Source organism: Elephantulus edwardii, unplaced genomic scaffold (genome assembly GCF_000299155.1).
Source record: "Elephantulus edwardii isolate Elephantulus edwardi_28Jun2011 unplaced genomic scaffold, EleEdw1.0 scaffold00281, whole genome shotgun sequence".
NCBI classification, from domain to species: Eukaryota; Metazoa; Chordata; class Mammalia; order Macroscelidea; family Macroscelididae; genus Elephantulus; species Elephantulus edwardii.
In genome coordinates, this window is record NW_006400031.1 from 440,689 (window position 1) to 454,070 (window position 13,382).

The 13,382-nt window shown below is 37.5% G+C and overlaps 1 protein-coding gene across 3 annotated transcripts in view; it reads right to left on the reverse strand.

The window, feature by feature from the left end:
• Positions 1 to 1,595: 1,595 nt before the first annotated feature.
• Positions 1,596 to 13,382, reverse strand: part of SLC25A36 (solute carrier family 25 (pyrimidine nucleotide carrier ), member 36) — a 34,813-nt gene continuing 23,026 nt past the window's right edge. The window contains exons 4-6 of one of the 3 annotated variants that reach the window (XM_006900341.1): positions 8,980 to 9,046; positions 3,648 to 3,937; positions 1,596 to 2,076 (exon numbers count right to left, since the gene is read on the reverse strand). In XM_006900341.1, coding sequence (XP_006900403.1) covers positions 1,886 to 2,076; positions 3,648 to 3,937; positions 8,980 to 9,046 — 548 coding nt within the window. In that variant the 3' untranslated portion in view covers positions 1,596 to 1,885. Of the gene's footprint in view, positions 2,080 to 3,647; positions 3,938 to 8,979; positions 9,047 to 13,382 lie in introns of all 3 variants that reach the window. The other 2 variants (XM_006900339.1, XM_006900340.1) reach the window with 2 other exon arrangements.

Below are 13,382 nucleotides of genomic sequence, written 5' to 3' on the forward strand. Positions count from 1 at the left end.
GGCAGTGTAAGTGGCACCTGAAAAAAAATCAAACTATAGACGCAGACTTTCTCTACTGATCAGTTAGACACCTCCATTTTTGGGTGTGTGGCTGGTTTTTTTTTTTTGGTTATGTGCCTCACAAAAAATGTCAAAGGTCTAATTTGTGATAAAGGTAATAATAATAATAATCCCAAAGCTAAGAGAATGGAATTTGCCTTTGGTCTTCAAATAGATTGGAGAGTTTTAAATTCCAATCAAAGCACCTCAAGAACCATCCAGTCACTTTGATTACCAGGATTTTAAGAAGGTGGGAGAATTCAAAAAGGTGTTGTATTTGACTATGAAAGCAGAGGAGGCTGGTAATGACCTACTGTCATTTTCAATAATGTTGACGCCACTAAAGTTCACACTGAACACTGAAAGATCCCCCAAAATAACCTATCTTAAAATTAGAAAATGTTACGAACACTCTTTCTGCCCAATAGATAACTTATTATTTTTATCTTAAACGGAATTTCCTCCTATTCCTTCACCCTTGAAGGCGGCCACAAAGTGCATTCACAAAAATTCAGATGAACCCATTGCACAAAATGTACAGCTCTTTATACTAAAATGAGTACCACACCGGAGTTTAATTATACAAGTTCTACACACCAGCAAGGCAACATTCATGGTAGAAGTCTCTTTACAGAATTATAGTAGACACCTTCATATGAGATATACAGAATAGGTTTGAAGTATTAAAAGGTGCAGCTGAGCTCAATAGCAAAATTTTAAAAAGTGATAGCCTTTTGCCTCATTTTTTTATAAACTTTTTTTTTTTTAATTTTATTTACCATTCAGGAAATTAGGAGAAAATGAAATCCATTAAAAGCCGTTTGTTTGCTTAAAAAGCTATAGGGCAATTAAAATCACTATCTGTTAAATTAAGACAGTAGAAGGCCTCTCTTTGATGTTTTACACTGCCTCAAATACTGTTTAAAAAAAAGTATAATGACAAAGCTAAAAATTACCATTTCTCAGAAAAAAATGTATTACCTATTTTGCGGGGATAACTCAAAGGTTTAAATCTTAATTTGAAAGCAAGCTGATAAAAAGTTCAGAAAATGGTCATATCCTCCCCCACCGAAAAGTGATAATCCAGGCTAATTATTACTGAAAATAGAAGGCTTGATTCTGTCCTCATTCATGTACCACAAAGCCAGAGAAACGTTAATTTAAGGAGACGTTAGGCCATTGAAATACTGGTTAAGAACCAGTATCTAACTGGCTTTATTTTGTCTCAAACTATTATCATTTGAATTCGATGTGTTAATGAACAATCATGTTAACCACCCAGCACCTGTTAAAATCGGAAACCGAAACATTTTAATACAACAGATAGGATAAGCTATTTAGACAGTATTTTATTGGTTCTCAAAAACACCCACCAATAATGGCAAGAGAAATGTGAATGGAATACTGAGAATCTCATTATTACTGTGGTTACTTGGTTATACAGGAAGCCAACAGAAGTTCTACCAATACTATCATTACATAGAGGACAGTGTAGAATTAGGGATGACTTTGTTTAGAAGATTGGAAAACCATTCACAGGATAAACATCATATTCTGACTGACATAAATCAACACAACTGTGTCAAAGGGATACAGGAGAGAAAAATGGCAATTGTGAGAAAAGAGTGGTTTTGAAAAGTGTTTCCTTGGCTGCACCGTGTTGTTTTCCAAGAAGATCAAATAATGTGATGTAATCCCTTTTCCACGCCTACCACCAAACTTCCACTCAGGTATAGTTCCACGTTCCCCAGCTAGTTTTCTTCTGCCCACTATGCTGGCTTAGATATTCCATGGTCCACTGTCATCTTTTGGTCTTTCTCTGTTCCGTGATAACAGGCACATGTTGCTATCCATTGAGGAGGTAGACTACCAATTCATAGGTGGCCATCATAATAGCTGTGTTTGGAATCTGTCTCACCAGATGAGTCGTTAAACCACGGTAGAGGGACATATAACCTTCTTCTTGAACAACCAAAGAGAGTGTCTGAAAGAAAGATCTGTATTTTGTTCCCTCTTCACGTAGTCTTGTTCTTATAACTTCTGTTGAGGAAAAAGAATGATATAAGCATTAGTAGTACCTTTAAACGATTCCAATTCAATTGAGTATGTATAATATCCTTTCTCAATCTCTAAGTTTGTAATAAATGAGGACTTTTTCATGTTAGCTGGTAAACTAATCACGTGTTAAGAATAGTCTAATTTGAAGGAAGTTGCTTACATAAATTACACTTCTGAAACAAATACTCATTTCCGAGCAGTTGATTTTCCCCCCTCACACGGCTTTAGTCATAGAACTTCAAACTTCACAAGGGTAAATGTAATTGTTAATAATTATTCATCTAACAACAACAAGAACAACACACACAGCAAAAACCCAAAATGCACACCAATCCAATCAACCTGCTTCAATACAGAAAATTATAAATCTATAAAACAGACTACAAATAAATTCTCATCCTTTAACTTCACACAGTAGGATTGAAGCGTGATAATGGGGCAAGCAATTTGGGGTTAAGTAATTAAAAGTTTCTCATAGGATGACCCTTTCTTTCCATCCTACTGTCTGTTACACTTGCCTTAACAAAAAAACCAAAACTCCAAAAATCCACCAGCTGTTCCACGAGAAAGAAGAGCGATCTCTCCCATGTGATTTACTGCCTCTGACCCACCCCCTGCAGGGTCAGCTATGAGCTGTTCTGACTCAATGAAACAGGCTAATTTAAAATTGAAGGAAAAAAAATTAAAAGAGATTATTTATACCTATGTATTTGCCCACATGAAAAAAACATTTAATTTGCTCTTTGAAATTACAGACTTTGAGGGGAGCTCTGGTGGCCTAGGTGTAAGGAGCTGCAACTACAATCCCAGAGGCACACGGTTCAAATCCACCAGATGCTCTGCCGGGGAAGGAGGGAAAATCTCCTCCTGTACCAGTCAGATCTGATTTGACGGTACACACACATGAAAATAATAAAATAAAAAAATAAAATAAAACATTTAAAAAAAAAAAAAGAAATTACAGACTTTGATTAAATCTTGGGCTCTATTGCAGAGTAGCCATGTAACCTTGTGAAAATTAACATCTCATCAGAAACCTGCTCCAGAGTCTCCTAGCTAAGACAAGTGGCACAGAATTTGTCATACTCGAGTTTCTGGTGGCCTAGTGAGTAAGGAGCTGTGCTGTCAACCCAAAGACCAACTGGTGGTTCAAATCCACCGAACGCTCCTTATGGCAAAAGATGGGCAACTTCCTCCCATGCAATTTACAACCTCCGAAAGAAAACCTATTGGGAGAGTCAGCTGGGTCAGTTTCAACTTGACAATAATTAACAACTTGAGTCCAAATTCAGTCATCAACATGGTATTTTACAGCACACATTTATTTACAGTAAAATCTGCTGTTCTCAGGGTACCTACAAGTTGTACTCGACTCAACAGCACGTCACCACTACCACCTATTTATACAGTCTTATGTTACTGTTACAGATTTGTTACCATTAAGATGAACTTCTAAGAGTATGTTATACTGCTCTAATCATCCTGGGGTTGGCTGGGCTAAGAAAACACTTCTGACATGTGTAATACCACACACACACAATTCCTCTTACCGTGTGGATACGCTAGAGTTGTGGCACAGGTTTTTGAGGTGGCAGCAGCCAACATCATCCCCACAAAATCCGAAGCTTCTTTCACAGACTCTTCACCATCTTCCATTGTGGAAGCAATTTTATAGTCCAGTAGTTTTTGCTTAATACTTTCATAAATAACAAAATGTATAACAGTCTCTGATATGCCTGCATATGAAGCAGACATGCCCCTGTAAAAGCCTTTCAGTCCATCTGTCCGATATACTTTACGAACACATTCAAAAGCACTCATTCGTTTTTCGCCACGGTTCCTGAGAGGGTGGGGGAGAAAGTCATATTAGATAAGTAACATACAGGTATTAAAATAGTTTCTTTTTCCCAATGCAAAACCCCAGTTTCATGTCTCCCTTGAAGTTCATGTTCTAAGATAAAGTAACAATTCCTCTAGAAAATATATACAGCTCGAAATAAAAAAACAAATCAACAAAAACTTTCACATCTATTAAACCCACTTTGCACTTAGTAATACATAAAAAGAGAGACTGAGACATCAGTGATGATAAAAATGAATCAAGGTGACGTGCCATCACGTTTCTGAAGCTGTAAATTTTAATGACTAGAGTACCTTTGTTCTCTTGCCCACCAGTCAGCAGGTTCAAACTGCTGACCTATTAGCCCCACACGGAACCTACTAGAACTCCAGGACACCTTTCCAATGACGACAGTGTTTTCTAAGGTAAGGATTATTATTACTCTGATTTCTGCACTCCCAATGAATGAACACGTGTGTCTTCGAGAAGCACAGCCAGAGTGCTCCTTGGAGGCAAAGATGAGAAAGCTTCATCTCACATACTTCAGACATGTTGCTGGGAGAGGCTCTTCCTTGACAGAGGCGGCACGCTTAGAAAGGCAGACCGTAGGCGAAGGAGAGGAAGAGCCTTAGCCAGATAGAGCGACACAAGGGGCTAAAACGGGTCAGAGACTGAGGACGGCACAGGTTACGACAGGGTTCAGATCTGTTGTTCACAGCGTCACTCTGGGTCATATGTACTCGGCTCAAATGGCACCTAAAAACTACAATAACAACTCTACCCATCCTTCCCATCTACCCTCCCGAAAGTGACCAGGTAAGTTTATGTCTGATTTCCTCTGATGTCTTGAAATTAACAACTGCATGTTTTACCTCAGGATTATCAGTGAACAGTATATAACGACCTCTACCTATTTACTGACTACTATACACAAGAACTTTTCTTCAGTTAATACTATCTACTAGTGCAGATCCACACAGTCAAATGCCTTTGCATAGTCAGTGAAACACAGATAGACATTCCTCTGCTATTCTCTGCTTTCAGCTAAGATCCATCTAACATCAGCTACAATATCCCTAGTACCACGACCTTCTAAACCCAGCCTGGACTTCTGGTAGTTCTCTGCTGATGTGCTGTTCTAGTTGGTTTTGGATCATCTTCAGTAGAATCTTGCCTGCATGTGAAATCAGTGAGATTGTTCTATAGTTTCCACACTCTGCTGGGTCACCTTTCTTTGGGATAGGAACAAATATACATCTCTTCCAGTCAGTTGGCCAAGTGGTCGTTCTCCAGATTTCTTGGCACAACTTGGTGAGCACATCCAGGGCAGCATTTGTTAGCTAAAATATGTCAATTGGTATACCATCTATTCCTGGGGCCTTATTTTTTGCCATTTGCTTCAAAGCAGCCTGAACTTCTTCTTTCATCATCATAGTCTCTTGCTCATATGTTGTTGCATGAAATTCTTGATCGTGCTAATGTGAAACCTATACCTGAATCAGGAGGCAGTCGTCAGAACAGAGCAAGGGAACACTGCATGGTTCAAAATTGGGAAGGGCGTATGCCAGGGATGCATCCTATATCCATACTTTTTCAACCTATATGCAGAACAGATTATCCGGGGGGCTGGGCTCTATGAGGAGAAATTTGGGGTCAAGATTGGTGGACGATTTATCAACAACGTGCGTTATGCGGATGACACAACCCTGCTTGCTGAAACTGAAGAGGACCTGAAGCACCTGCTGCAGAGAGTCAAGGACTGCAGCCTCCAATATGGATTGAGGCTCAATGTCAAGAAGACAAAGATTCACACCACTGGACCAATTGGCAGCATCAGGATGGATGGTGAAGAGATTAAGATTGTACACAGCTTTAGTTTGCTTGGCTCCACAGTCAACACTCTTGGCACCGGTAGCCAGGAAATTAAAAGGCGTGTTTCCTGGCAACCGGTGCCAAGAGTGTTGACTGTGGAGCCAAGCAAACTAAAGCTGTGTACAATCTCAATCTCTTCACCATCCATCCTGATGCTGCCAATTGGTCCAGAAGGCGCATTGCCATGGGAAAGTCTGCTGTTAGGGACCTCTCCAAAGTACTGAAGAGCAATGGTGTCTCTCTGGAGACTAAGGTGCATCTGATACACGCCATGGTGTTCACAATCACTTGTTATGCATCAGAGAGTTGGACAATGACGAAGGAGGATAGGAGAACTTATGCCTTTGAGCTGTGGTGCTGGAGAAGAGTATTGAGAATACCATGGACTGCTAGGAAAACAAACAGATTCGACCTGAAAAGGGTTAAACTGGGTGGCTCCTTGGAGGCAAGGATTCTGAGACTCCATCTAACATACTTTGGACATGTTGTGAGGAGAGACCGGTCCTTGGAGAAGGACATCATGCTTGGGAGGGTGGAGGGACAGCGCAGAGGGGAAGGCTGTCTATGAGGTGGATTGATTCAGTGACTGGGATAATCGGGATGGGAGTGTCAGAGACAGTGCGGTTGGCACAGGACAGAGCAGAGTTTAGGCCTGTTGTACACGGGGTAGCTATGAGTCGCAAGCGACTTGACGGCACATAACAACAACAACAACTAGTGCAGAATCCATTCTTATAGAGGTATATAATTTTGACTTTATAAAAATATCGATTCCCCTTCCCCCCAAGAGAACCTTAAACAATTTATATTTGCTTTTAAGAAACTAAAACCACACTGTTGTAAGGTGCCGAGTCAGACTGACTCACAGCCAACCTTTCAGCGGGTTTTGAGAGGCTGTAGGGGCTGCTCATCTTTGTCTTGAGAAGGAGCTGGTGGACTGGAACTGCTGGCTTTGGGGCTGGTAGTCCTTGCCTCTAGGCCATCAGAGCTCCCTAAATCCACATGGAAGACATCTAACTTGGAAATATAGAGACTGTCTTCTGTTATATTCATTAAATTAGTACAGTTATATTAACACATTCAACCAATTATCCTTTCTTTCTACCACCAGAAATTCTCTCTATAGGAGGTAGAAGAACCAGAAGAGAAAATATAGACACATCAGTGTTTTGGACTTTGAATCAATGTTGTAAATGAAACTCACTGCCAAGTTTATTCAAACTCACAATAACCCTACTGGATAGGAAAGAACTGGTCCCTAAGGTTTCAGAAGCTATAGATATTCCTTGACCTTGTCCTTAGCACTGCGCCACGAGGGCTCCTGTGTAATCAGTACCCTTGAATTCATGTGTCACATACACATCTTACCATCCCCACACATATAACCCAGGCCCATTGTCCTGGTTTGTGTTACAGTTAGAAGGAATAATACTGAATAATATTGAAGTTTTGAATCCATGCTGCCCCTAAACGGCCTACAACTCAACCCTGTAACACAATGAAGCACACCACTGATAGTTTGGTGATCTGTTTCCATAAAAGCAGCCATTCAAAAATTCTAAAGAATTTTAAAAATGTAATAAATGTCACTGAACTGCACCTACAGAAATTGCTGGCACAGTGTATGCCTTGTTATGCATATTTTCACTGTTATTTAGAAAATGAACACCATACAGACTGCAGTTCTGTGCAGACTCATGTGGCTTAGACTTGCCACAATCAATTCAACTCCACTCACTGCTGTTCCAGTCAACGAGGACCTGACTCACAGTGATCTTCTAGCAGGATTTCAGAAGCTGTAAATCCTACAGGAGGAGAAAGCCCACCTTTGTCCCAAGATGAAGCTGGTGGATTTGAACCATCTGCCTTTGGGTTGGCAATACAATTCTTTACCCGCAGGCCACCAACTACTCCATGGCAGAAAAAGATGAGCAATCTCATCTCTTGAAATTGACAGCCTCTGAAAATCTGCTGGAGGATCAGCTATGAATTGGTTCCACCTTCCATAACAACAACAGAACTCTGGAGAGGCCTTTGACAACAGATGCCAACAACTGTGTTGTGGTTACATGCTAGTGAGTTGGAACCAACTCATACCTGACCCTCCACTGGGTTTTCAGAGGTTGTAAATGGCACAGGAATTGACTGCCCATCTTTCTCCCTCGGAGCAGCTGGTGGATTCAAACCACGTCCCTTTCCTTCTTCATTTTCGCTTTTTGGATATCTGGCTTTATAAAATACACTTTGATTTTTGCTCTGACACACTGCATCTCATTTAAAGGACTGGTCAAGATGCAACAAGAAGTAAGCATTCTTTTCTAAGTATTCAAAAACTATGCCGTTCAACACTACAGAATGTAAAAAACAAATACTTAAGCAGGCATAAGTAACCGTGCATAATCAAGAGATCAGTTTTTAGATTCTATAGGATACAGCACCACTTTCCAAACCCCCAAATAGAAAGATGATCTAAAACTATGTATCTGCTTGAACAGATCAGATTACTAATCTCTTCCGGAATGAAAGTTTAAATGCTTAAAAGCTACATTATTATTATTATTATTAATATTACTACTACTCTGTCTAGATCATCTCCTGAAAAATGCTTTTGTCAATCTCTTATTCTAAGAGGACTCCTATAGGAGTCAACAAGGCAAGACTCTACAGCACACTACTGCTGGGTCAGCCTTCTCTCAGTTCCAAGAACACATCACTGTCCACTGCCTGCGTCAGTTCATGGCCAATGGTGATCGTCTACAGTTTCCGAGGCTCTAAATCTTTAAAGGATGAGACTGCTCATCTTTCTGCAGGGGAGAGCACAGGTTGAACTGCTTTCTCTTGTTAGTCACCAGATCCTTTACACACCACCCTTAACACACAAAAGGCCCCATACTTCAGGGTCTCTGAGGTTTGCATTAGCTGTTGCTTTCCTTAAAACGGGCCAGAAAACCCACTGTGTCACCCAGGCGATTAGGCCATTAAAAGACTCTGCCGTATAGCATAGTATGTACGTAACATAGATTGAACGGAGGAGTCCTGCAACTTGTAAGAGCAAATCTCAGTAGAAAGAAAGGCACGGTGAAATAGCTGGCACTGAAACCTCACTAATGAAAAAATATCTAGAAAAGGCATTAGTGTACATCAACTGTCACTTGAATAAGGAAACATACCTCGCGTCCAGCTGTAACCGCGTCTTTATGAGCCAGATGGGGTTGGTTGCTGTGATGGCAGTAAAACCTAAACAACAAACATGTTCAAATGAACGCTGGTAAAAATGAAGGACACACTATTAAACTTAAGAGTTCAAAAATCATATACATCTTTATTAAAAAGTATATACTGAAACTATATTAACTGATACATGCTTTACATTTTTATTTAACAAATCCATAAAGCCACAAACATGTTTGCATCATTTCCATTCTACATATATAAAATCATCAAATTCTGATTTTAACAAAAAGACCTTTAAGGGTAAAATCTAATTTTTATTGTAAAAATTATTTCCCCAAACTATACAGAATACCTTCTAGGTACTCTCTACTTAGTAAAAGGTGAATTCAGAAACCCATTTCTACAGACAAAAGTACAGAAATTTTACGTATTTGCATGCAAATTCTATAATAGCTACTTGGGGACTGGTTAACATCACAAATCACTACCCTCAAAATGGTTTCTATGTAAATGTTTCAATCTTAAATCAGTTATATTAACAGAAACTATTTGTTGTTTGGCCTCATGTATGTTTGTTACCATATACTTACTAATTATTTTAAAATAATGGTATCACAGAGATATCATTTCTTATAGGGTTATAGGTCTATTTTTTCAACTACTTAGGGAAACAGAAAAGCTCAAAAGCTAAAATAAGTTGCCAATGAGAAATTCCCTTGTACTTTTATAGACACTGAAGAGAGAAAACTAGTAGTAAAAGGTCGCTCTAGTTTAAAATATTGTATTAACTATTAGTGAAAAAGGGTGGTAACTTAGAGCTGTTTATTTCAGGAAGTAAATTAACATCTCTGGAATACTAAGTTAGTGCCTATCTGTAACTTCTTGCCATCTTCCAAGCGATACCAAAAAAACAGCACATACAAGGCAATCTCAGTGACAGTAATTAATAAAGATTGCTTAATTTATTAAAAGATTTTAATCCATTGCTCTTACTGATGATTAGCTATACAAACAGAAGTATTAACACCAAGCTACATTTATTTCATTGGTCTTAAATTTAATGAAAACTTCTATGCAGAAATGTCCAAGGATCTCAACTATTACACTATTTTCTACTGGGTACTATCAAGTGAAGCACATTAGTTTTATGTGTGGTTTTTGTTGTTTTGGTTTTTTTTAAAGGTAGGATACATAATTAGGAAATCTAGCATAAGCACTTTTAGGAACAACAACAAAAAAAAAATGCTGTGAAGCACTTATCTAAATACACCTATATATTTAATATTATATGAAATCAATCCTAAACCTTTCTGGGCTTTCAAAGTTAGGAGGGCTGATGGTCAAAAGCAAATGAGTTTAAACAAACTGTTTCCATAGGTGAATGTAGTCTTTGGCAAAGCTAGACAATTAGCTAACTCAATTGTCACTCTCTTACCCAGAATTAACATCGCAGAAATGGCCAGACATTAGATAGAAGGACACAGCAATTAAATCTCTTAAGCAAGTGAGGTAAATGTACTTAAGGAAAAACAGTTTAATTCTTTGGGTCATTTTATAATGATTCTTTCATTGCTGTTATGTCAGAGCCACCTCACAGCCAACCCTCCACTGGTGTCCAAGGTGGGAAATCTCACAGGAGATTGCCTGTCTTTCTCCTGAGGACGCTCTGGTGGCTTCAAACTGCCGGAGACAACGTGGCCTCTGGGTCTGGGTTAGCACTGTAAGTCCCTAGGGACTAAGCCACCAGAACGGCCTTCCATAGTCTGTATTTCTCTTGAGGTGTCTTTAATACTCCACATAGAAGTATAAAACCTAGAACAGACCTAGCAATGTTGGAAGTATTGGTTAGTACTAAAATAATAAAAATTTAAAGCACTGACAAGATTGCTAAGAGTATCTTCCAAGAAAGAAGTTATTTTCACACATATATTCTTAATTAACAAAAAGGAGTGGGGAAAACCCCTGAGACTATGATCAAATCAGATTAATTATCTTGTTTGGAAAGGATTTCTCTTGCATGCCTTGGCTTAATTTGAACTTAAGAAACTTTCAGTTTTACTTCCTTCTTTTGAATCTAACTTTTCTAAGTAAACAAAGTTAAACTAAAGATGTTAAAATAGCATTTTGCAGCAAATATGTACCAAATACTAGTATGTTGGTCAAAACTCAATTTTTTAAAAATTTTCAATATTTCTATTAGCAAATGTTTATACGGCAAGATTAATGGTTTAGGACTGAAAAGCCACTCAGCAGCACAAACAACAAAATATTCTGAGTATCACCTGATTTTTTTATCACTCATTCTGTGGCAATGTTTATTAATTCTAAAGGCCTAAATCTTTCTACCATGCTTTTAAAATAAACAGCCTGTCAAGGTAAAAACTGTCATTCAAGTTATTATATTTTTTGATTTAAGGTGAGTAAAAAATAATGTTTAGAAGCATTAACTAATTTTAGAATAAAAATTCCATTTCGAATAAACAAAGTTTTCTAACACTTTTCAAAGTCACAAAATTCTAGGAGTCTGAAAAACCTAATAGATACAAAATTTTAAATGTCACAGTGAGTATTTATTAATGTGCTACTAGAAATAAGCTTAAAATACACCTACAATTTAAAGTTATTCCCTGTATATATTAATAAACCATGAGAGGACACAAACAACAGGCATTTCTCACTTAACTAAATTTCATTTCCAGGCATAAATTAATCTAAGAAACAGGTAAGTGATTACACTGTCTTATTCCTATGACCGCTTTAACAGCTGGAGAACTCTGTTATACTTGCTCGTTTTGGCTTAACTTTTCCAGTAATGAGTTAACTTTTAATAAAGACACCAGCTTATTACTAGGAAATCATTACATAAACAATGAAGGCATAATCCATAGGTTTTTAACTATTATTCCTTTTATTTCCCCTAGAAAAGACCATTAAAAAAAAACAAAAACAAAAAAAAAAAAACCCCAAGGAGACACTTGGTTTTAAAATCTAGCAAAATAAAATCTACTGATTCAAACAATGAAACTAATGAGAAAAATAAAATTTTATAATTAACTTGAAAAGTATACATGTAAGGTCAATGGGGAGGTTGAAAGATAGTTGAGGAAAAATGCCAAAGCTAACCATATATACTTTCTTCTTCTAAGACAATTATGTTCAAATATTATCGGACTGGTATCTCACAAATTTAAAATAGCCTTACTTTTTATTTTGGCATTCTAATTTTGTGACATTTTAATAACATGCCAATTCATAGTAATATTCTGAGTATGCAGTTAAACAATAAAATTGATTTAGAGGTAGGATGAGGAAACCAGTTGTAGGTTAACATAAATTCTGTTAATAGTAAACTTGCAGAAAATGTCTATTTCATTAAGTGAGTGATACCTGTAGTATTGCATGTTCAATCTTTTTTACTTCAATTAACCTCCTTAAGATAAAAAGCTATCTAACTTCCCAAGAAAAATGTATTAGGAACTATTTTAAAAAAACCTTAAATAAAACTAATTAAAACTAAAATAACTAAGATCCTAGATAGTCTTACTTTTCATTTATTTGTATAGTAATGCAAAGATCAGTATTATTATAAGAGTGGAAAGCCCAGTATTGACAGATGATAGACTGAAAAGCACATTAGACTTTTAAATATGTTATGCTAAAGCAAGAGGGCTAAACATTTTTCTCAAAGTTGTAGGAAAGTAAGATATAATTTCCAACTGAAATGTATATTTTAAAGGCTGTCACAAAATTTTTTTTGAGGCCAGGCTTATTATGGCCAAGCTGAAGGCTTTTATTACATGATGACTGAAAAGTACCCCATACATCTTTCTAGAATTATTTTTAAAGAGAGATCAGAAATTAATTTTTATAAAATACTCAAGGTACACACATACTCAGGAAATCAAAGTTCATTTCCCGCCTTCTATTCATTCCACAGCTGTTATTAAAACCCAGGGTGTGTTTCTTATACTAGAAGCTGCAAGAGAGGCTCAGTTCAGTACTCACGAGGTTTAAGTTAGTCCATATTTCTACAGGAAGTGACCTGCGGATGGGGAGCATGAGATGACACGATCTCACTCTTTTCTCGGGAGAAATGTACAGTAAATGCCTAAAATAGACACAGGCTTTTCTGTATCATAACAACAAGCAGTGACCTCATCAGACACATGTGTACAAACTGAATCCCACTGGAAGGATCTGAGAAATATTTACTGTGAGATCTAACTTTTTTGAAAATTTTAAGTTTGGAAAAAAAAAAAAAAGAAACAAAGAAAGAAAGAAAAAGGAAAATATCAGATTGGGCACAAATGTTTTAAAAAACTTCACCGAGTACTGAAAATTCTGCCATCTGCAGCAGTTTCAGAGTTCAGATACTTACCTAAAACAAGTCCACATTTGC